The 21,987-nt window shown below is 34.2% G+C and overlaps 1 protein-coding gene across 2 annotated transcripts; it reads right to left on the bottom strand.

The window, feature by feature from the left end:
- Nucleotides 1-1,669: 1,669 nt before the first annotated feature.
- Nucleotides 1,670-21,869, bottom strand: LOC124353674 (probable cytochrome P450 6a14). Of its 2 annotated transcripts, none has more exons than XM_046803630.1 (6): nucleotides 21,807-21,869; nucleotides 17,549-17,806; nucleotides 14,272-14,989; nucleotides 10,873-11,091; nucleotides 9,344-9,589; nucleotides 1,670-2,083 (listed from the first exon to the last, which is right to left on the bottom strand). In XM_046803630.1, the coding sequence occupies exons 2-6, from the start codon at nucleotides 17,786-17,788 to the stop codon at nucleotides 1,905-1,907; spliced, it is 1,602 nt and encodes a 533-aa protein (XP_046659586.1). In that variant the 5' UTR covers nucleotides 17,789-17,806; nucleotides 21,807-21,869; the 3' UTR covers nucleotides 1,670-1,904. The 2 variants fall into 2 exon arrangements, with proteins under 2 accessions (XP_046659586.1, XP_046659585.1); XM_046803629.1 differs by lacking the exon at nucleotides 21,807-21,869 and adding an exon at nucleotides 21,630-21,762.
- Between the last annotated feature and the right edge of the window lie 118 nt (nucleotides 21,870-21,987).

Raw genomic sequence — 21,987 nt, 5'->3', positions numbered from 1 at the left:
CACAACAGAATCCATACCTATTTATTAAACTTAACCATTTTATTTTGTCAAAACAGGCTAAAGCATACATTAAATGTCTTGTTTTATGACAAAAAACAATACAGTATACTAATACAATACAATTACTGTGTATTGTATCATTCAATTGTTTCAATATATCATACTGAAACTTAATACATATATTCCTAGCAGCTTTTTGAAATCTCATTACAAATCGATTCAACTGTGTCCAGGTCGTACTTATTTTCATCTGTTTTACAGCTTTTTTCAAAATAGAAAAAATTTTTAGAAATTTTTCTGTAATATTGTTTATTTTTCTCTTTACAAAGCAATAATGTAAAAAGAGAGCCTATACATTCTGTTATAAATTTTATTTACGTTTGTAGTTATTAAGTTTACAAATTTAACATTAAAATAAAAATATTAATAAAACTATTTTCATTTCATAAATGTCATAGTAACAGAATTGTATGAATTCAGGTAAGAAAGGCACCAGGATACCTTTAGATACATATTTTTAGTCACAACTGATAATATGAAGTTTATTGGGTGTATGTTGCCTGGACCTAGACATAGGCGTCCTTTGGGTAACATGTCTGGTTTGTTAGCCTAGCCTTATGCTAGGCCCATAGCCTACCATTCCTCCCTCTATTAAATAATCGCCTTGTCCTATTTATACTTCAATTTATTCTTCATTACTATCTAAATTTCAAATCCAATTTCATCATTTTGGTTACCACTATTTACTAAGTTTTCAGAAGAAATTTCATTCTTACTCCATTCAATATCATTATCCCACTTTATTATTATTTTGTATTATATTTTATATTCATTTTTTTAATGTATATCCAGTCCGTTATTTCTTCAGGTGTGAGCAACTCGAGTCTGCGCACAGGCATCATAGCCCATGCAGGCTCATTTCCCGAGGACAATGTTTTATACATGATGTTATTTTTATGATGTTTATTTTATGATGATTATTTCTTATGATATTTATTCTTTGTTCTCATTTCAACTCCGTTCGGTAATGTAATAAAAAATTTTTAGAAGTTAATTGTAAAGTTTGGATTGTAATATTGTACATATATTTGGGAAATAAAATCAATTCATTCATTCATTCATTCATTCACTCTTACTCCATGATTTGTTGTTCATTTTGAAATTTCTACTAGGATCATGTTTACAAATTGCAACACAAGTGTGTAGACGTCAGCTGAGTTGGTGTAATAGATCTTTTTTCAGTGCCTCTTGTATCATGAAAAAATCAAGGTAATATTTAACACAAGTAGAAGTCCAAAGTGGCACATAACTCAAGTACCGAATGGCAATCGTTAACGAAAAAGTCAAGCAAGATAATATCTGGTTGATTTATGATTGATGAGCGAGCATTACAGGCTCAAGGGATTGACTCAATAGACAATGAAACAGTGAAGAAAGCAAATGAACTAAAACAAAACATAAAATGTCTGTATTACATATTTTGAGCTAACTGGAAATATGGTAAGGACAGCATGACTTTCTGTCCTGGAACTATATGATGGGTAGTAGAGTTTAGCCTCTTACACTGGCTGGGATGGTACTCAGAGAGCAAAGCCCTCGATCTTCAACTGTGTCTATCTCCACAACAATAAGATAGGTGTTGAATAAGGATGAATTAAAATATTAGTGCTAAAAATGCATATTTGTTTAATATAAAAGTACAAACGCAAATACATCCACTTTAGGAACAAAAATATTACTAAATCTTATTTTAGTTTTATAAAGGTAAGTAAATATTATGACATAAGTGCAATATTTTCAATAATATCAAGCAATATTGCAGAGTAATGTTGACCTAAATAAATGTTTTAATAGTTTTTGAAACTGTTAGAGGTAGTTTTAAAACTAGTTTCGGTGAAGACTTATTACTGGGTTGACTGATTACGTTTCCTGAAGGTAACCCAGATGCCTCCCAGTGGTCTTGGGAAAAAAGCGGACTTGTCATATCTGAGGGGCTCCTGAGTCTGGCTGTTAATATCCACTGCGAACTGTTCCAGCACCTTGCCGAGACACACTTTCATCTCCAGAACAGCAAATCTCATCGCTGGAACACGTCACAGAGTAATTGTGATTAGGTTTCGATTTTGCTGAACATAGACTTTAAAAGTAACACAGTTTCATTCCCCACACACATCCAATTAGTGTACAGTTACTTTTCTCAACAGACACCCAATTAGTGCCAAAAATTGTTCTCTAAAGGTTTACGATTAGTGTGAGTATTAAGAAGGAAGACATTTTCTCATAGACCATTAAAATGCTAAAAAAATTCTCCAAATTAGTGTGAGTATTACGAAGGAAAACTTTCTTCTTCTGTTTTCTAACAGACATCTAGTTAGTGTACTTTCCTCAATAGACACATAATTAGTGCTAAATTTAACCACTGCAATATTCTTCTCAGTTTGGCCAGAATGGCAATGTCCAGGTCCTACTGTTTACTTAAACCTTTTAGGACCACAAGTTTAAGATTTTCCATGGCACTTCCTACTAAAATTGTGTTACCAGACATTGAAAGCAAGTGGTGCCAATTATTTGAGCAATTTCTTCTTCCTTACACTGTGATTGAATCATTGCTAATTCAGATATTCAAGGATAAAAGCTATTAATAGGGTTGAGGTCAAAATTATCCTGAATAAAAGTGAATGATACACACTCTAGAGTTGCGCTAAGGTTGTTGCATTACTTCTCCATTCTGTTAAACTTTTTTCACAAACAGCACATGTAGCGCTAAAGTAAACTGCTCCATAATTAGACACAGAATGCGAGAAATTCAAAATAAGTCAATAATCGAAATGTTCCTGAATCAGAATCAGAATCAGAATCATTTTTATTGTCATTTATCTTTACAGATTGGACAAAGTCAGTAAATATAGACATAAATACAGTTCTCAGCGAATACCACTTTACAAATTAATTAAGTTAAAACAAACAGTAAAACTTAGCCCAACTGACAAATAAATATATAAATATATCCTATTTAAATAAAATTTCTATGAGTTTAAGAATTCTTCTACTGAATAAAAAGCTTGGCTTATCGTCCATTTAGCCACTTTTGTTTTAAACTCTTTAATGTTTGACAGTCTCCATGCTTCTGGTAACTTATTAAAAAATTTTATCTGTAGATATTTATGGCTCTTAGCATATTTTTCCAACCTTACAACAGGTAAAACTAAATCTTTGGCATGTCTAGTGTGATAATTATGTACATTTGTAAATTTAATAAAGTTTGTAACATTTTCTCTGACATAAATTAAATTCTGAAATATAAAAATGCAAGGAACAGTCATTATATTGTAGCTGGTAAAGTAATTTCTGCAACTTTCCCTGTAGCCTAATCCAAACATGATTCTTAAAGCTCTTTTCTGCCATATAAAAATTCTGTCAGCACCCACACTATTTCCCCATAACATATTGGCATACAATAAATGTGAGTGAAAAAAACTAAAATATGCAGTCTTCATTAACTCCTTACTAACACAGGACTTTAATTTTTGTAGTAAGAAACACACTCTTGACAGTTTTGATATTAAATTATTAGTATGTTCATCCCAAACAAGTTTGTGATCTAACGAGACACCAAGAAGCTTTACTGGTTTGGAAATGTCATCCTCTATTTCAAAATTTCTCAATGAGAATAGTATGAGTTCAGTCTTACTTTCATTAATTCTTAAAAGATTTGACTCAAACCATAGACTAGCCTTATTAACTACTCTGTTCGTGTCACTTAAAACGCTAGCTAAATAGTTGTCTTTTACAATTAAAGATGTGTCATCTGCATATAATATTGTCTTACAGCTTAGACTGATGGCAAATCGTTCATGTATAATATAAACAGAAGGGGGCCAAGGACAGAACCCTGTGGGACCCCAGCAAGAACCTCTTTTCGAGATGAATATTGATCTCCAACACAAACCATATGTAGTCTACCACACAAATAGGTCCTGAAGAAACTTAACTGATCGTTGCGGATCCCATAATATTCTAATTTATTTAACAAGATGTCATGTGAAATACTGTCAAAGGCCCTGCTGAGGTCCATCAGAGTCATGCCCAAATATTCATGGGCCTCAAAACCTGACAGAATCTGAGAGACAACCTCATCCAGTGCCCTCACAGTAGAGTAGCCTGGCCTAAAACCAAATTGGCTACTTGATAAAATTTTATTTACATCCAGAAATTCTAAAATCTGTTCCTTAGCGCAAGTCTCCAAAATTTTAGAAAACACTGATACAATTGATATTGTTCTATAATTATCTATGCATGTTCTGTCACCCTTTTTAAACAGTGGTATACTTTTTGATATTTTCAGACAATCAGGAAAATGTGAGAAAGACAAACTAAGATTAATTACATATGTTAAAGGCTTAATTATGAAAGGAACAATTAATTTTATTATTTTGTTTGAGAATCCAAAAATATCCTCACAGTTAGATGATTTCAAAGCTTTAACAACTGCAAAAACTTGCTGCTCATTAACATTTTTCCAGAGAAAATTTACAGGTGAATTTTTAGTTTTTTTAAGAAACTCATCATAACTAATACTACTATTACTCATTGTTTGTTGCTTAAGCAATATACCTTCACCAATATTAATGTAATGATCATTAAATTGTTCTGGCGTTATCAATGGCAGCAGATTATCCTTCTGAAAATGGTTACCTGATTCCGACTTTATAACATTCCATGCCGCTAAACACTTATTACTAGCATTATTAATAAATTCATCATTACAATTTATCTTAGCATCTTTGATTTTTTCCCTGTACATTCTCCTTTGTACGTTGTAACAGTTTTTTTAAGGCAGCATTGTTCCTATAGGTAGGTATTTTTAACATATCCCTCAGTGTATTAACAATATTTCTCATTTTATGACAGGTCTCATCAAACCATTTGGAGTTAACAGCTTTCTTGTGGCTTTGAACCTTAATAGTTTTCTGAACTCTTGGACAAAAAAAATCATATAAAGTCTTAAGATTATTTACAAAAAATTCAAAAGCAACATTTGAGTCATCAATTTTATAAAGATCATGCCAATCACACTTAGACAAGTGTTGGACAAACAAATTAAAGTCAGTTTCTTTGGATTTCCTAAAAGAAATATGTTTTACCTGAGAAGGCATTGACGCTACACAGAACTTAAAATAAATTATGCCATGGTCAGATATCTGATAATTCCATAGACTGCTTTTAAAACAATTTTTATCTATATTTGTTACAATGTTATCGATTAATTGTTTTTGTCTTGTAGGAATACTATTTGCATGATATAAGTTGAATGATTTTAATAAGTTAACAAGTGTTACCGTTTCTACATCTTTATCCATTAAGAAGTCAATATTGAAATCAGCTCCAAGAACAATATAACTTTTAGGCTTCTTATCACAGACAAAGTGCAAAAGGGATTCTAGATAGTTAAAGAAAATATTGCTATTGGTATCTGGTGTTCTATACAGAGAAACAAATATTACATTAAGATTACTTACATATATACAAACAGCTTCTAGAAACCTGGTAGATGTGAGATGTGAGATATCAATAATTTCAAATGAGAAATGCTCCTTAAATACGATAGAGGAACCTCCATACGGCTCATCTCTACAATACGCTGCAGCTAACTTATAACCTCTTGGAACGTACAAAGTTACCTCATCGTGAAGCAACCAATGTTCATTGACCAAAAGGACATCACAATCAGCTTCATCTAAAAGGACAGCTAATTCATGCAATTTGTTTCTCATTGATTGTATGTTAAGATGTAAAACCTTCACCCACATCTCTCCACCAGACTTCCCAGGATTACAGCTTGAGTCGACAACACTTAAATTAACACAACTTTTACCTAAACTAAGACTTGTTTCTACGGTGGTAGAGCTTGATGTGACGACAAGTCGTTTCCCACAAAAGTTTTCTCTTCCTCCCCGGCTGCAGGTTGCCCCGAGCTTAAAGGGTTGTCGGTAGTGCATAAATTTCTCGCAGTGGAGTCCGTTTCATTGCTCAGCGCCCCTTCATATGTACCGCTGCCACCCTCTCCTCGCTCTGATGGTAACTGCACAGCTGACCCTTGGCTATTGTATGTTCCGTTGATCGTAGACGATTCAGTCCCAGTTCTTTTGACCTTCACAGATTTGCCCTGCAAGCCAGTTCTTACCGGAGTTATTAAGGTGCATACCATGTTGGGTGTGAAAATGTCTATCTGCCAAGCCGATCTTCACCAAAGACACATTAGGGTATTTATGGCTTAAGGCCTCTAAAGATTTATTGCATTTTCTAATTTCTTTATTTACACAAGACCATTCTTTTAAATCATGCCTAATAGGTAAATCTACTAATACTATTTTTAAGCTATTGTATTTTTCTAATGTTTTATCAATTACGTTGATTGCCCCATCAGCTTCATCACGTGCAACGTCATTGGACCCACATGCAATGATCAGAGCGTCATCAGGACCAAGTTTCTCTCCATCAATGTTGTGGAAGTTTAGAATCTGCTCAGCTAATCCCCCAGGCCTCACAAAGCCAACACAATTGAAGGATTTCATGTGCTTATTCAAGTGAAAAGTCACATTACGTCCATGGCTATCTGCACATAGAAGCAAACTTTGCTTTTTTTCCTTATACTTTCTATTGTAGCTGGTGTGTTGCCTTTTTTCCTGTTGGGTTGACTGTATAGACTTTGACGTAGCACTCTCTATAGCATGAGTCTGTTGCCTCTTTGACGCACTGACCTTATTAGGTACGACTGCACATTCACTTTCTTTAGTGATTAGTGATACATCTTGGAGCACTTCAAATGGGTTTCTTGATACAATATCTAATCCTGTAGCTTCTTTTCTTGTACTGACATGTTTATTTCTGGTAAGTGAGGTTGTTGGAACTTTACGCCATTGATCCGCATCAGGAAGGGTTCGTTTGTTATTGTTTTCATGAAGTGGAGGGAAACAATTCAGACATGTAGATTTTCTCAACTCTAGCTGGTTTACCATTTTTTGTTTATCAAAACCTTCCTTTTCAAGAATTTTAATAATGCTCTCCAAGGTTCGTATTGTATCGAGCATTTTTGCAGTCTCTTCTTTGTATATTTCACAGCTTCCACATATTGAATATTGATTATTTTTAAGGGAGTCGTTTTTGTTAGTTTCTTCCTCTACTTGTAAAATAAGATTATCTTTTGCTTCTTTTTCACTTTTTAATCTGTTCTCCATAGATTTTATTTGCTTTAGCAATTCATTTTCTCTCTCATCAAATATTTTTTTTGATGATTCCATGTTCTCTTCATATTCTTTTACCTTATCTTCCAGTTCCAGTACATAAAAAGAATTCTTGTTTTTTACATTGTGGAGCTCCTGCCTTAATCCATCATTCTCATGTAAAATAGATCTATTGATTTCGTCAGCCAGAGATGAACAGCTTTCATTTGCAGGCTCTTCTTTGCTATTCCCATTTATAGCAAATGCTACCTGTTCCCCTGCTTCAATATCAATCTCACAATTACAACATTTCCATTTCCCTAAACAATTGTCCTTTTCAAACTTTTTCACCTCTGAAACTGTCAAAACTGCACATTTAAAGTGTATCCATTTACCACAGGACCCAGTACATAAAATACCAGATGAGCTTACATTTTTTTCACATATTCCACAAGGATACTTTGCCATAGTTTTATATATTATTTATTCTTTCATTAAATCACAAGATAAAATATATTAAAATTATATAACAACATTAATTATGTACAAGAGTAATTTTCAGAAGAAGCAAAAAGATAACCACCCTGGATGGATTTGAACCAGGTACCCCAGGTCAATATCAGTGTCAATGTTGGGTATTATAGTAGTAGCAGGCAGGCTGTTTGTTTACTTTGGTGATTGATAGCTATCAGCTGGAAGATAAGAGAAGGTTGATCAAAATGATGTGTACTGGGCAGTGGGTGGGAGTAACAGTCTCCAGCATGTCACTGCTGTAGTCAAATTCAGGCTATCATTTCCTGTTTTCAATACTATTAAAAAGCAGTTTATTTCTCTTTCTTACTGTTATTAACTGTGCAAGTCCTTCAGTATGTGCCAAGAACGTTTAACTGCTGTACGTTTTCGTCATCCTGGAAATAAGGAAAAAAAAATTACCAACCGTTTCAAAAGCGGCTCTTTTTGGACCAGCTTACAAGATGATGATATAACTTTGTGATGGAAGTCCTTCTTTCATAGCACACTGATGCTGGTACATATAACTTAAGAGGGCATTTGGTTATATCTTGTTGATGTTAATTTAGCCAACTTTAAGTACATTTTTCTCTGAAACTACAAAAGGTATCAACTTATTTATTAATTTTGTAGCTTATAGCATTTTATCTTATACATAAAATATATATTAGGTTTTTATCTAGTTAACAATAACAAATATGAGATACAGACATGCACATAAGAGAGCCGGTTTTTACTTCAGTTTTATACTTATACTTACACTTTTATATGGACCTTTGACTACCATAGTATTGTATAGGATGTCATATAATGCTAAAATCACAAAGTAAATGCTTTGTGGTGTAAATACAGCTGCTCATCTATTAAGTGAAAATTGGTTTCTAGTCCTGGCAGAGCAAACTATTTTCTGTTCATTAACCTTTCTTGAAATTAAATTATACTACTGCTACTTTTACAAACTTAACACGTATATAAATACATCATATATTTATATCATATATAAATAACACTTTTGACTGTGTAGTATTCAGCAGGATATTTCATTGAATGCTAAAGTCAGTTTCTGCTCTAAGACTGACCTATCTATAGGCCAAAAACGGTAATGATAACTATATACACAACATACATTACAACGTATATTACACAATAGTATTAAACATTTTGTATTGAGTAAACTCTGACCAGTATTAACAACAAATTTACCATCATATTTAAATTCAATTTTGAAATAGTTACATTTTAATAATTCAAAGACATCTACTGTAATAGAACTTTAAGAATGAAATGGAGTACTAATTAAAAGTTTTTGTCAGTATAATTTACGACTAATTGGATCTCTGTGAGACAATGAGACTTCCTTCTTAATACTTGCACTAATTGTAAACTTGTGAAGGACAAAATGTAATTGCTAAAAGATTATTTGATTGCATATCTTACGCTTTCATAAAATCTAACACTTTTTACAGCCAATATAGTTTCTTTACTGTATGTGTCAATGATTTTTATGGTAAAGAAATAAATGATCACTCTTTGGTTGAACTTAACAGTATTTGGATTTCTTTGGATAAAACATGAGTACTCAGCAACTAAATTGGAGAGACTTTGCTTACCAACACAGGAGCGAGGACCATCGCCGAAAGGTAGGTAGAGAGGATTAGCTTTGTGATTGTTGTCGGAGAATCTGTCCGGGTCAAACACTTCTGGGGATGGATAGTACTTGGGGTCCATCTGCAGACCCCCGACAGGAATTGCAATCATGGTTCCTTTCCCCAGAACTGCTGAAGTCCCTGGTATTCGGTAAGGCATGGTCACCTCCCTGGTCAGTAGAGGTACGATGGGGTGCATCCTTCCTGCTTCTGAACAAACAAATTTTGTACTTAGTACATTTGAACTGTATATTTTCAAGTAGTTTGATACAAATTCGTTCATTCTCTTGCTACAGAATTTCTAAGTGTTGCATTTCTTTGTTGATAATGACCCCCCCATTCCCAAAAGTGAAATCCTTGATACACCATAACTGTATTGGGGTAAAGGAACAGATTGGTCAGTAAGTCTGTAATTCTCTGCAGAGGAGAGGATGGAACTATTGGTAGAGCTAGAACAGCTCCAGCGTATCCTTCCAAAATTATAATCACTGACGCAGATGTTACCTCAACTAGTTTGTGAAGTAGTATCAGCAATAGCCAATATGAAAAGAAATATCCATGCCAAGTATCAAGGAGTCATTGTTGATGGGGGTCCTTCCTGGTCACAGCACTTAGACAATCTCCTCTATAAAGAAAATTGTTCACTTTATTGATAAAACACACAAAATCTATAAGTCACACGTCTACAGCAAAAATTGACTACCATTCTTTATTTCAAACACACCTAAGGTATGGTCTAGTGGTATAGAGAGGAAGCCCAGCAAAAATTTGTTAGATAGTATTAATATTATAAAAGAGGGCCATAAGGGCTTTAGAGAGAGAGTTGTAGAGATGCTTTCATGACCCTAAAGAAGTCATTTTGTATACTGATGGACAACCTCTGCTGCAGAATAGACACTTCCATGACTACAATACTAGACACGGCATACGTTACCACCTACCAGCTCATCACATCTCTCAGTATGAAAAAACCCCTCCTACATGATCACAAAGTTGCACAATCTTCTGTCAGAAGAATTGAGATGCCTCACAAAGAGAAGATTGAAGACTGCCCTTATGGCTTTGACTGGTCAACAATCCTATTTACACTCTCAAAGAGTTCATTGAAAAAGACGATGAACATTACAGCTCGAAAAACTTAAATACTTTTAACTAAGTTGTATATTATCCTATCTGTCGCCATTTCAAAACTTGATGTATTTGAAATTAAGAATATTTGTATTTTTACCTATTCTTTAAATCTTTTCCCTCACTCAAGGTGGCTGCAACATACAGGTAAGATCTCAATACTGAAATATATATCCTTAAATATCTCATTACTGAAATATCCTGTCACTTTGGAAGCTCCACAAAATACTTTTTGAGTTTAATGCAATGGACGGTTACTCAACTCCTCGCCATGCAGACAAAACCAAATCTCACAATAAAAATCTGAAAGTCTGTCAATGAATTATTTATTTAACCTCTAAGTAAGCAGTTAAGTAATCAATCACCTTGTATGACCTGGTCCATGTATGTCAAGTCTCTGACAGTCTCGTGACTCCAACCTCCATGTTTAGTGAGGGTGGACTTCACCTCTTCTGAGAGCCTCTCTTGTATCTTTGGATTCTTGGCAATGTGGTACAATACAAACGACAATGATGCAGCAATAGTTTCTGAGCCTCCATTCAAGAATACAAAAGACTGTGCAGCAATCCCTTCATCTGTAAATACTGTGGAAAAATCATATAGTTAAAAAAAATATGTAAAACATCCAGATTGTTTTTTTTATCGATGGTTAAGAGGCAAATCATTTGTAATTTGGAGGTAAACATTTCAGCAACTTCACTGAATTTTTATTTCAACATTCAAAAGTGAACATAATATTTAATTATACGTCTTACAATTATTCTAAATTTAGTTAACAATTAACACAATTATCAATCACACAACTAGAGCAGTAAACGTTAATTACTTTAAATAATTTATTACTTTATGTGTGTTGGCCAAAGTCAGTACATGACTAGTGTCACAGTGAAGATGCTAACAAGATATTCTGTAGCTAGAAATGTATCATAGTTTATCACATTTACTACGGCGGACCCAACTTACATTCCGGCTGTCCTAAAGTTGATACATCACTAATGTCGCAGTTCAGGTGCTAACGAGATGTTCTGTAGCTAGAGATGCATCATAGTTTAACACATTGACTGTGGTGGTAAATGTAATAATTACAGTAAATAAAAATAATATTATTTTCTCTGAATGTAATGATCAAACTCTAGATTTATTAGACGATCTGTAGTTCTTTTTTGCTCTGAGTCACACATTACAAACTGTTCTGCCCCAGAAGAATAGCACTACAGTAGACTCCCGTAAGTTCGGCCTCGGTTAGTTCGGCCGCCGCTTAGTCCGGCCGGTCGGCTGAGCATGAGTCACACGCACTTGGCGCCAGCCAGAAAGCGGGCAGCACGTCTCTACTAACAGTGCCGTTGTATTCTTTGGTTAGTTTACTGCTCTGTCAAACAGCTCATCAGTTCGTCTCGAACATTCATACTGGGTGGTGCTCGTCATTTTTACAGTAGACCTACAAAGTCAGTTATTTTCTTTTAGTTTGCGTTTTGTACTGTTGTTTATTTACTCGTGGGTTTCTGTGATTTCTTTTGTGTATGTACAGTACTGTTGTTTTCATAGTTTTTGTGTGTGTGCCGTGTGTGTGTGTTTGAACAAAAACTGTTTTGCATCGTGTTTTAATCTGTTTTTAAAATGAGTGAAATGCGTAAACGTAAGTACAAGTCAATGGAACAGAGACTACAAGCTCTGGAGAGATTAGACAAAGGAGAAATCCGTGCAAAGTATTTGCAAGGATTTAAACGTGGGCAAAAGTACAGTCAAACGACTGGCGACGCAACAGAAAAAGTATTGAAGGCTTTTGTACACAAATTGATACCGAAAAAAGTTCTAGAAAAGCGTTGCACACTAAGGAAGGCCAAACACGAATTGGTGGAAGATGCTCTATGGTTGTGGTTCGTTCAAGAACGAAGACGAGGGAACGCCATTAAGTGGACCAATATTAAAAGAAAAGGCCATGATCTTACACTCAAAGCTTCAACCAGAAGAGGCGTTCGTGGCTAGTGATGGATGGCTCTCTCGTTGGAAAAAGAGACACGGCGTACATTTTATTGGAGTTTGTGGTGAGAAGTTATCAGCAAACCCAACAGCGGCCACCGACTTTTCTGCAAGATTTTTAAAAATTATCGATGATGAAAACTTTTGCCCAGAGCAAATATACAACATTGACGAAACTGGGTTTAAATTTTAAACTTCTGCCTAGAAAAACATTTGCCACCCCGCAAGAAAACGTCTGCTCCAGGGTTTTTTTAAAACCAGCAAAGACAGGATAAACAGTCGCCTTGTGTTCAAATGCTTCGGGGACTCACAAGTTACCCCTATTTGTCATTGGCAAAGCAGCAAAACGAGAGCGTTTAAGAACATAAAACATGGACGCTCTCCCAGTGTATTATCGGTCACAGAAATCAGCGTGGATGGACACGTACTTGTTCAGAGAATGGTTTTGTATGCGAATTTGTTCCCAAAGTGAAAAAACATTTGGCAAAATCGAAACTCCCCGCCAAAGCACTTCTACTTCTTGACAACGCGCCTACTCATGATGAAACATCTTCAGTGTGACGATGAAAAAGAAATTAAACTGCTGTTCCTACCACCCAATGTAACCAGTCTTCAACAGCCGATGGACCAGGGGGTCATTGAGTGCTTCAAGAGGAAGTATCGTCGTAAGCTACTTTCGGAAGTTCTTTCCAAACTGGAGACTGATGACAGCTTAGACCTTACCAAAGTGTTGAAGTCAGTTAACATGAAGGATGTTGTTGTACATGTCGGCCAAGGCATACGACGAAATACCACCATCCACGTTTTGTAAAGTCTTGGAAAAAACTTTGGCCCAAATATAGAAGATAGCGTAGATCAAACAACACACAACAGCAGATGAGCCAAACAACATTCTTGATGGCGAACCTGATGACAATGCAGCTCTATTGCACGACCTTCAGCAACATACCGAACTGTGGTCCCATTGTTGAAGAAGATGTTTTGGAGTGGATCAACATGGAAAAGGAGCTAGACAACGAGGTTCTGAATGATGACGAAATCGTCGAGTGTGTCATTCGCCAGGACAACGAGATGAATAACGACGCAGATGGTGCTGAGATTGAAGAGGAAGACGAAGAAAATAAAATGAGCCACGCTGAAGGAAAAAGCAGCTTTGCAACTGGCAGCTACTTACATCGAACAGCAAAAAGAAGCAACTGCAGTCGATGTAATTTTTATTAAGAAGTGGCGTTGAGTTTGCACATAAAAAATCATTAGAAACAAAAATTCAGAAAAAAGTGACAGATTATTTTAAGTGTTAAGAAGCTAAACCACCAATGTACAGTGCAGTACTGTATTATTTTATTTTATTTCATTAGGTCTGTGGTTTTGTAAATAAAGCGTTACTCTGTGTTGTATTCTATGTGCAAGTGTTTGATTCCTACACGCATTTGATTCCCAACATATGCAGTATTACCGTGTTTTATTGGTAAGTACAAATTTAAAATTAGTTTAGTAGTTAATTCTGTGTTGGTAATGTTTGGGAAAGGTTAATTTTACGGTTATTTCATAACTTTTATTGAAAAATTACCCTTGCAAACAATAAATGGGCATTTTTTAAATAGGCATCGGTTAGTTCGGCCGCTTTTAAGTTCGGCCTAGGGTCCGGTCCCGAGGTGGCCGAACTTACGGGAGTCTACTGTATGTTTAAACTTATGAAGAAACATTTAGCTATTTAAGTTGAAAAGTGAATGGTGCTTTTCATACACAAATGTGTAAACAAATTGGATTTTATATGTACTTACATTTTCGTGATATCTCTGGCTTTGACGATGGTAATGCATATTCCATTTGGTTGATCTGACCATCTTCTCCATCCATTTCTGAAGTTGACAATTTCGCACTCTTGTTTGCCATCTCATCTTCCTGCAGTTTCAACAGCAATTGGAAATAGTCATTCCTCATGATGTTATTCTGTTTCCTATAGTCCTTTGTGGTCTTGGTCAGACTTATCATGTACTTATTTATGTCTGCAGAGAAAGGGCTAAGACCTAACAATCTCACCAGGGTTGTGGGTAGTGTCATAACCAGAAAAGTTGTCACCTTCTGCTGAAAGGAAACTCCGAAAACATTGTTGATCTTCTCAATAAATTCATCTGTCTGAGGATTCTCTTTGCTGAAATCAAGGCCAAAAGCAACACTCCCGATGATCTCTGTGGAGAAGTTTAAAAAAAGTGATCTCGCTTCGACAACCTGGTTCGAACTACAAGCTTGCTCAATTTCATTCGTGAGTCTATTGCTGCAGTTGTTCAGTTGTTCGAACATGTCCTTGAGTTTGCCGGAGGTAAACGTTGGGGTAAGTTTGAGTCGGAGAGCTCGCCACGCATCACCCCTGAGGTTGAACAGGTTCCGTGACAAGGGACTTGTCTCGATGAAGGGAAATCCTCGATCTTGGAAGTAATTAAAGTCTTGGATCAAGATTCTCTTGATCAGTTCTGGATCCTTCACTAGCAGAGTGGGCATCTGCAATAGATTATGATTACAATGTATTTATATTATATCATTATTTATTGTATTATACAGTTAATAAACTCAAGTGCACTTTAAATCCCAAAGAGTTGATTCTGATGTTGGACTTCAAAACATGACAAAACTTAACATTGACATCAGTGTTGTAAATCTTCTTTAAAAGTGTTTCTTCGCCTAATTCTTTTCCCGATATTTCTTTATTTTGACTTCCTAATACAGAAAATGTAATTTTTAGTATTTAAATACAATAATTATTAAGCCCCTGTATTGTCACCTCTCAGCGGTTTCTACACATAACAAAATTGTAATTAATAATGCAATCAAAAGTAATCAGCTGATTCTATTTCATTGTTATTTTACATTTGTTGTTACATTCATCTTATTTAGTAAACTAATTTTTAAGTTGTTGGTGGACATGGTATTAATGGAAGAGGGAGGAGGAGGGAGTGATGGAGAGGGAGACAAGACAATACACAACCTCACAACACACCACGTACACAATAAACAAAAACCATGCACACAGACACACTAATCAAGCACAGACCTAATCAAGCATACATTTTCTATGGACACGAACACCAGACCTCATTCATATATACATACTGTATAAATCTTTATATCACTAATATAAAATAATAATATATGCATCTACGAAATATTAAAAAACAAAGAAACTTTGGATTCATACAAATACTATATACTATAATTCAGGTACATTTCATCATTTATAACTAAAAATGTATGTTAAAATATTTACTCAAAAAATGTGTAAAAACTTTAAAAAATTGTTGAACCAATTATATGAAAAATTTAAAAGCCAGACTTTATGCATTTCCATTACTTTATAGATTTGTTTTGCTTCTCCTTCGATTTTTCATTTTTTATAAATGTTGGCAAGTGTTTGCACAATTTAATTATATTATTGGCCAAATAAATAAACATTTTTTGCAACAATGAATTTCTAGCCCCAACAGGCCTCAACATTCCTATCTGTCGCTCGGGTGTTCCTCTCCACAGAATCAGGCCGTATCTGATATGGGATTCTACCAAGACACGATGATTCGGATGTGGGGTTTTGCTGCTACTAGCCCTCCTATACATTTTATTCTATGAATCACATAAACTCTAAAGCTAAGTTTCTTACTTAGTATGTCAACGTGAGTGGTTCAAGTCAGCATCTATTGTTGAGCCCAGGAATTTAGTTCGCTGTTCTGTAGAAATATTGGGAGTATTTTGTATTTTTTCATGTTTGCAACTAAGATTGATTTATGTTGTCTTCAATGAGTTTATTGCTAAGTCATTATGGAAGCAGTACTGGAGTGCTTTATCTATTGTGTGTGTAATGTCAGAAATGAGGCTTTGAGCTTTTTCATTCTTAAAAAGCAAGGTGGTGATGTCTGTATATATTATTGTCTTCACAGTTCTGTCATTTATAAAAAGCACATAAATGAAAGGATTCAGGACTGAGCCATGAGGTACTTCTCTTTTCACTAGTAATAGTTTGGATCTGATAATACTGTTTCTATTACTGTTTGCTTTCTGAACTTCAATAATTTCTCTGTCACTTCTAAATAGCTGGATACCCAATCTACAGTCCTGCCTTGAAATCTTAGTGCAGCCAGTTTATGCAGTATCAATTTGTCAACAACAAAACATACAAACAAGCAATTTGTAAACACTCAAAATGCTTTGCTTTAGACTAGCAAAATAGATTTTTGTACATACAGGAAAAATTCGCTGAACTACATTATTCCAAAAATATTTAATTAAATCCCTATAGAACTGCTAAAATTTAATTTAAAAATTGTTATAATGCTAAGCCTTACATACTTGATTGGCTGCTTGAAATGGAAAATGATTAACAGACTAGTGAACGTTTAGGTTTAAGAAAATTGATTATATTGTATAACTTTTCATATAATTGTAGCTTTGAATAGTGTTTTTTTTTTATCTTATACATTGATGTTGGATTTATATTTGTACAGAATAAAGTGAGTGTGTGTGTGTTTGCGTGCAGGTATCCATTAAGGTATCCTGCAGAAAGTTAGTCTTTGCTAATGTTTTGCCAAATCTGAGAGGAAGACATGTACCACCATTGAACTCGTTGTCTATACAGAAATGAAACTTCACACAAAATTTCAAGTCTATACCTCTATCCTCCATTAATTTTAGAAATACTGTGTGGACAGAGATACAAAAGACAGCCCCTGAGTGATAGGCTTTGCTAATGCTCAGTGAATTTAATTAAATCACTCAGTGATTGGCAACTAAGAGAGTTCTACTGTTTTGTATTTAGTATTTAGTCAAAACCAATGTGATTCCAATGTTGGCAATATTGATAGGCTTCTAAATCTAGTTACCACTGCCAAGTTTCATCATTTTATAACCCGTGGATGATCTAGACAGATTTACAAGTCTCTGTACCATGCAGTACTGATTACAATATACCATAACCCAAAGCAATATTTAAAATCCATACTCCAAATAGCTGTTACAAGCCTGTGTCATCAATACCAATTATAATCTTGTTCCATAAAAATTCATCCAACATACCCTTGATTGGAAGTAGCCGAAAAACCCCTCTTTAGGGAAACTGCTGTAGAGGAAGTTGGCAAGATCAGTCTGTGATTTGGTGATTGCCTCAGGCAACCCGACAACAAGAGTTGGACATAAGTAGGGAATGTTTCGATCCCTGAAGTAAGAGTAGGTGTTGTTTAAATAATGATAGACCAGGTAGAGAAGAGTTGCCACCACGAGCAGAAAGTCCATCAGCCACGATCCTGTCACTGCCATTGTGATTGTGTCTCCTGACTGCAAATTAACAATATTGTGAAGTTTACAAATATTATTTATAATTTAACTTCCTTAAAACCGTACTTGAACCAGAACAACATTTGTTATGCTCCTTACTCTATTTGTTTCATATACAGCGTGTTCAAAAAGTTCTGCACGAGCTTGATAATTCCTGAACACTTACAGGTAAAACAATAAAACTTGATACATTATTACTGCATCTAAAAATCTACTTTTTGAAGTAACTACCATTTATTTTTCATGTCAGAGTGATGGCCCGCAAGGAGTCAGAAGAAAATCTTAAATGAGAGCATAAGTTGAATAGTACATTAAATTAAAGTTCTTTATAAGTAGAGTACAATGCCACAAATCTGACCTCAAAAGGTTCACTCTTTAAAACATTACACTGGTTTAAAGTTTGAAACATTTACAATGCAGGTACTGTTCTAGATGGATTAATATTCTTGTTTTGGATCAAGTTGTGAAAGTTAAACTTAGTAAATTAATACTGGACTTAAGAAATAGTTTTTAAAGTATTGTCATGACATCCAAGTTTCAAAGTTCAGTGACTCCTTACATTCAATGGAGGATGGTCTACAAGGAGTTCGGCAACAAAATTTAATATAAGCATAGTTCAAGATGTACAATTATAAAGGGGTTGTATAGTAGAGATGAATGATAAGGAAAAAACCTGGTATCAGTTATCATAACAGAAAGTTCTTATTTTTAGGTTGGGCTTTGGACTTTACTTGATGTACATCTTACATTACACTTGAAAACATACATAACAGAAACCTTGCAATCAGACCGAGTAGATCTGTCAAAGGAAGTTCTGTCTAAAAAACTCAAGAAAGAACGCAAGTTCTTTCTAAGAAAACTCTGTCTAAACCCAAATCTTATCAAATAGCCAATTTGGGTTTAGGCCGGGCTACTCAACAGTTAAGGCATTAGACAATGTTGTGTCTCAGATATTGACAAGTTTTGAGGATCATGAGTACTTGGGATTGACCCTGTTGGACCTCAGCAAGGCTTTCGACAGTATCTCTCATGATATTTTATTAAATAAATTGCAGTATTATGGAATATGTAATGATACCTTACAGTTCTTCAGAACTTATTTGTGTGGTAGACTACATATGGTCAGTGTTGGTGGTCAAGATTCGTCTGTAAAAGAAGTCCTTGCTGGGGTCCCTCAGGGCTCTGTCCTTGGCCCCCTCTTATTTATTTTGTATGTCAATGACTTACCAATCAATTTGAACTGTAATACCGTATTGTACGCGGATGATACATCTATAATAGTAAAGGGCAACTGTGTACATGATGTTCTTAGTAACACTAATAGAGTAATCAATACAGCTTCTATGTGGTTTGAGTCTAATCTCTTAAAAATGAATGATAATAAAACTGAAAAACATACTATTCTCTCTAAGAAGTATTGAAATGCAAGACTCTATATTGAAACCGGTGAAGCTCTTAGGGATAACTTTAGATTCTAAGCTTATCTGGCATGAGCATACAAATAATGTAATTTCAAAGTTGTCAAGAGTTTGTTTTTTTACTACGTAAACTAAAGAGCTGTGTTAGTAATAAGTTACTTAAAATTGCTTACTTTAGTTTTTTTCATTCTCATTTGTTGTATGCTAACATTTTATGGGGTAATAGTGTAGGTGCAGAAAGAGTTTTCCTGTGGCAGAAAAGAGCTATAAGAATTATGTTTTGTCTAGGTTATAGGGATAGCTGTAAATCATATTTTATTAACAATAATATAATGACTCTTCCATGCATTTTTATTTTTCAAAATTTAATTCATGTACGAGAAAACGTAGAAGATTTTACAAGTTTTAACAATATACATAATTATCACACGACATGCTAATGACTTAGTTTTGCCTACAATGAGATTAACCAAATACAGCAAGAGTCATAAATATTTGCAAATCAAGCTCTTTAACAAGCTTCCCGAAATGTTGAGGGTGTTAGATTTACAAACTTTTAAATCAAAAATTTCCAAATGGCTCATCACTCAGGCCTTCTACTCTGTAAACGAGTTTCTGAATTCAGAGGTAGCTATTAATGCTTAGCGTTTATCCCATCATATGAAATGTCCATACTTTTGTAGGCCAGTATATTTTACTGTGTTGTTTTTTGTTTTTTAACTGTACATTATTGTAATATGTATTGTTTTTATGACTGACTTTGTCAATTCTGTAAAGAAAAATGGCAATAAAAATGATTCTGATTCTGATTCTGAAGAAAGGAGAAACAGTGGTGAAATATCATGATGGTGTGATGGTTGTTAAATGGAAGGATGTGAGGGATTGTTTACAAGAAACAATGAAGTCTTTGCCTATAATAGGGTACAATAACAATATAAGTGAAATTTATCAAAAAGATCAGCTGATGAGTTATTACACCTGTGAGCGGAAGACTATGCGATGGCATGAGAAGCTACTAGTTCATATTTTACAAATCCTAAATGCTTTCATTTCGCACAATAAATATGCTATTGGCAAAATAAAATTCATTGTTAGAATTCAGATTGGTCGTGATAAAAAATCTTCTTGGGCCTAGCAGAGATGAGTGGAAGTTTGAACCTGAAAAAGAGTAAAAAGAAGATGGAGGGAAATATGAACACTTAACTACAAAGTTCCTGTTTAAATAACTAGGGAATTCAACCCCGAAAAAAATTGCAAAATGTGTTCTTGTAATGGATTAAGAAGGGACACAAAATTTAAGTATAAAGCTTCCCCAAACCGACCAGCTTTGTACCTTCAAAGTATTTTGCTGAGTACCATTCCTAGTTCAAACTTTGGTATAACCTATAGTGTAGATATGTAAATAGTGTGTATAAATATGGTGAGTTAACAAATACTAGTTTACCGTAATATTTCACATGATTGCTATGTGTCAAGTCAGCTGCTGGACATGTTAACGTGTTTTCAACACATAGGATTTAAAACTGATGGTATGTGCTGAGAAAGTGTTCACAAGTGCATTTTTTAATTAAAAAAGTAGTACAATAATAAAAAACTGTTTACTTATAGATAAAATAACATTATTAGTTCATTTGCAAAAAAAAGTTAATGTCTTTTGCACAGTCCATCTTAAATGTAATATTGACCAGCAGTAAACATGTTAACAACATGCTGTTTGGTTTAATTAACACCTTTATCCAGGATTAGTTCATGAGTCTAAAATCCAAATTCTGTATTCAAATATACAACAAATTTTGAATATACACCAAAATTCTATGACAGTAACAATAACAAAGTGAGTAAATCATCAAAACATTTAGTTTACAGATTTGCTTATCTTTCTGAAGATAAAATAATGCTACATGCTTGAAGTGAATATAAACGAGAGTAAATTCAGAAATCATCACATAACTTTAATATTTGAATATACTAAATGACTATGAGACAGTTCAATACTGTTATTACTATAAATAAAGATGCAAGCTAGTTTAAACCAAATAGAATATTAAAACAACAGCAAAAATTGTAATTGTCATTAGTAATGTAAGCCATTTTAATATAAACCATATGAAATATTTTAATGCTAGCACTTTTTGATTGTCTACACATTAAACCATTTTAAACTGTATAAGATATACTAATAAACTATTTTAGAACACTAAATAGACAACTAAAATTAAAATAATGAAAACTAAAATGGTAGGTACTTATTACTTCTGACTCGTTTACTAAATCTAAATTAAAACTTTGAATTTTATAAATATTATAACCTGTTATTAGCATGCTTGAATAAATTTCATGTTTTGCTCATAAAAAATGTTAAATACTATTTTATTTTAATCAAATTATATCAATAAGAAAAATACCATATAATAGAAAATGAGGTTAATTCTATAATCAATAGTAAGTTAAACCAAAATATAAATTATTAACAAAATTGAAGACTAATTTTAAATAAACACATCATTTTTTGTATTCAAACAATCACAATCTAACAAACAACAACAAGCTGAGCCTACTCATGAAGGAATGTTTCTACCTACACGATATACAAGTCTGAGAGAGTGAGTCAGTCAGTCAACTGACCAAGCATAGGCTTTGTGGCACTGCAGAGAATTACTTCAAGGCCACCTTTATTTACTCTCCAAATAAGCAGATCTGCTATCACTCACTCAGTTCTGGGTGGTGGTGATAAGTAGCATTTGCAAGTCATAGTGACTTTTA

This window comes from Homalodisca vitripennis, chromosome 2 (assembly GCF_021130785.1).
Source record: "Homalodisca vitripennis isolate AUS2020 chromosome 2, UT_GWSS_2.1, whole genome shotgun sequence".
NCBI lineage: Eukaryota > Metazoa > Arthropoda > Insecta > Hemiptera > Cicadellidae > Homalodisca > Homalodisca vitripennis.
This window is presented reverse-complemented; position numbering and strand designations above follow the sequence as displayed.

Bases quoted from the DNA above. Each gene is read 5' to 3' on its own strand.
- LOC124353674 (XM_046803629.1), bottom strand. The intron at 14,990-17,548 runs GTATGTTGGATG...AATCTATTGCAG, and splicing joins TCGGCTACTTCCAATCAAGG to ATGCCCACTCTGCTAGTGAA. The intron at 2,084-9,343 runs GTAAGCAAAGTC...GACGTGTTCCAG, and splicing joins TGGTCCTCGCTCCTGTGTTG to CGATGAGATTTGCTGTTCTG.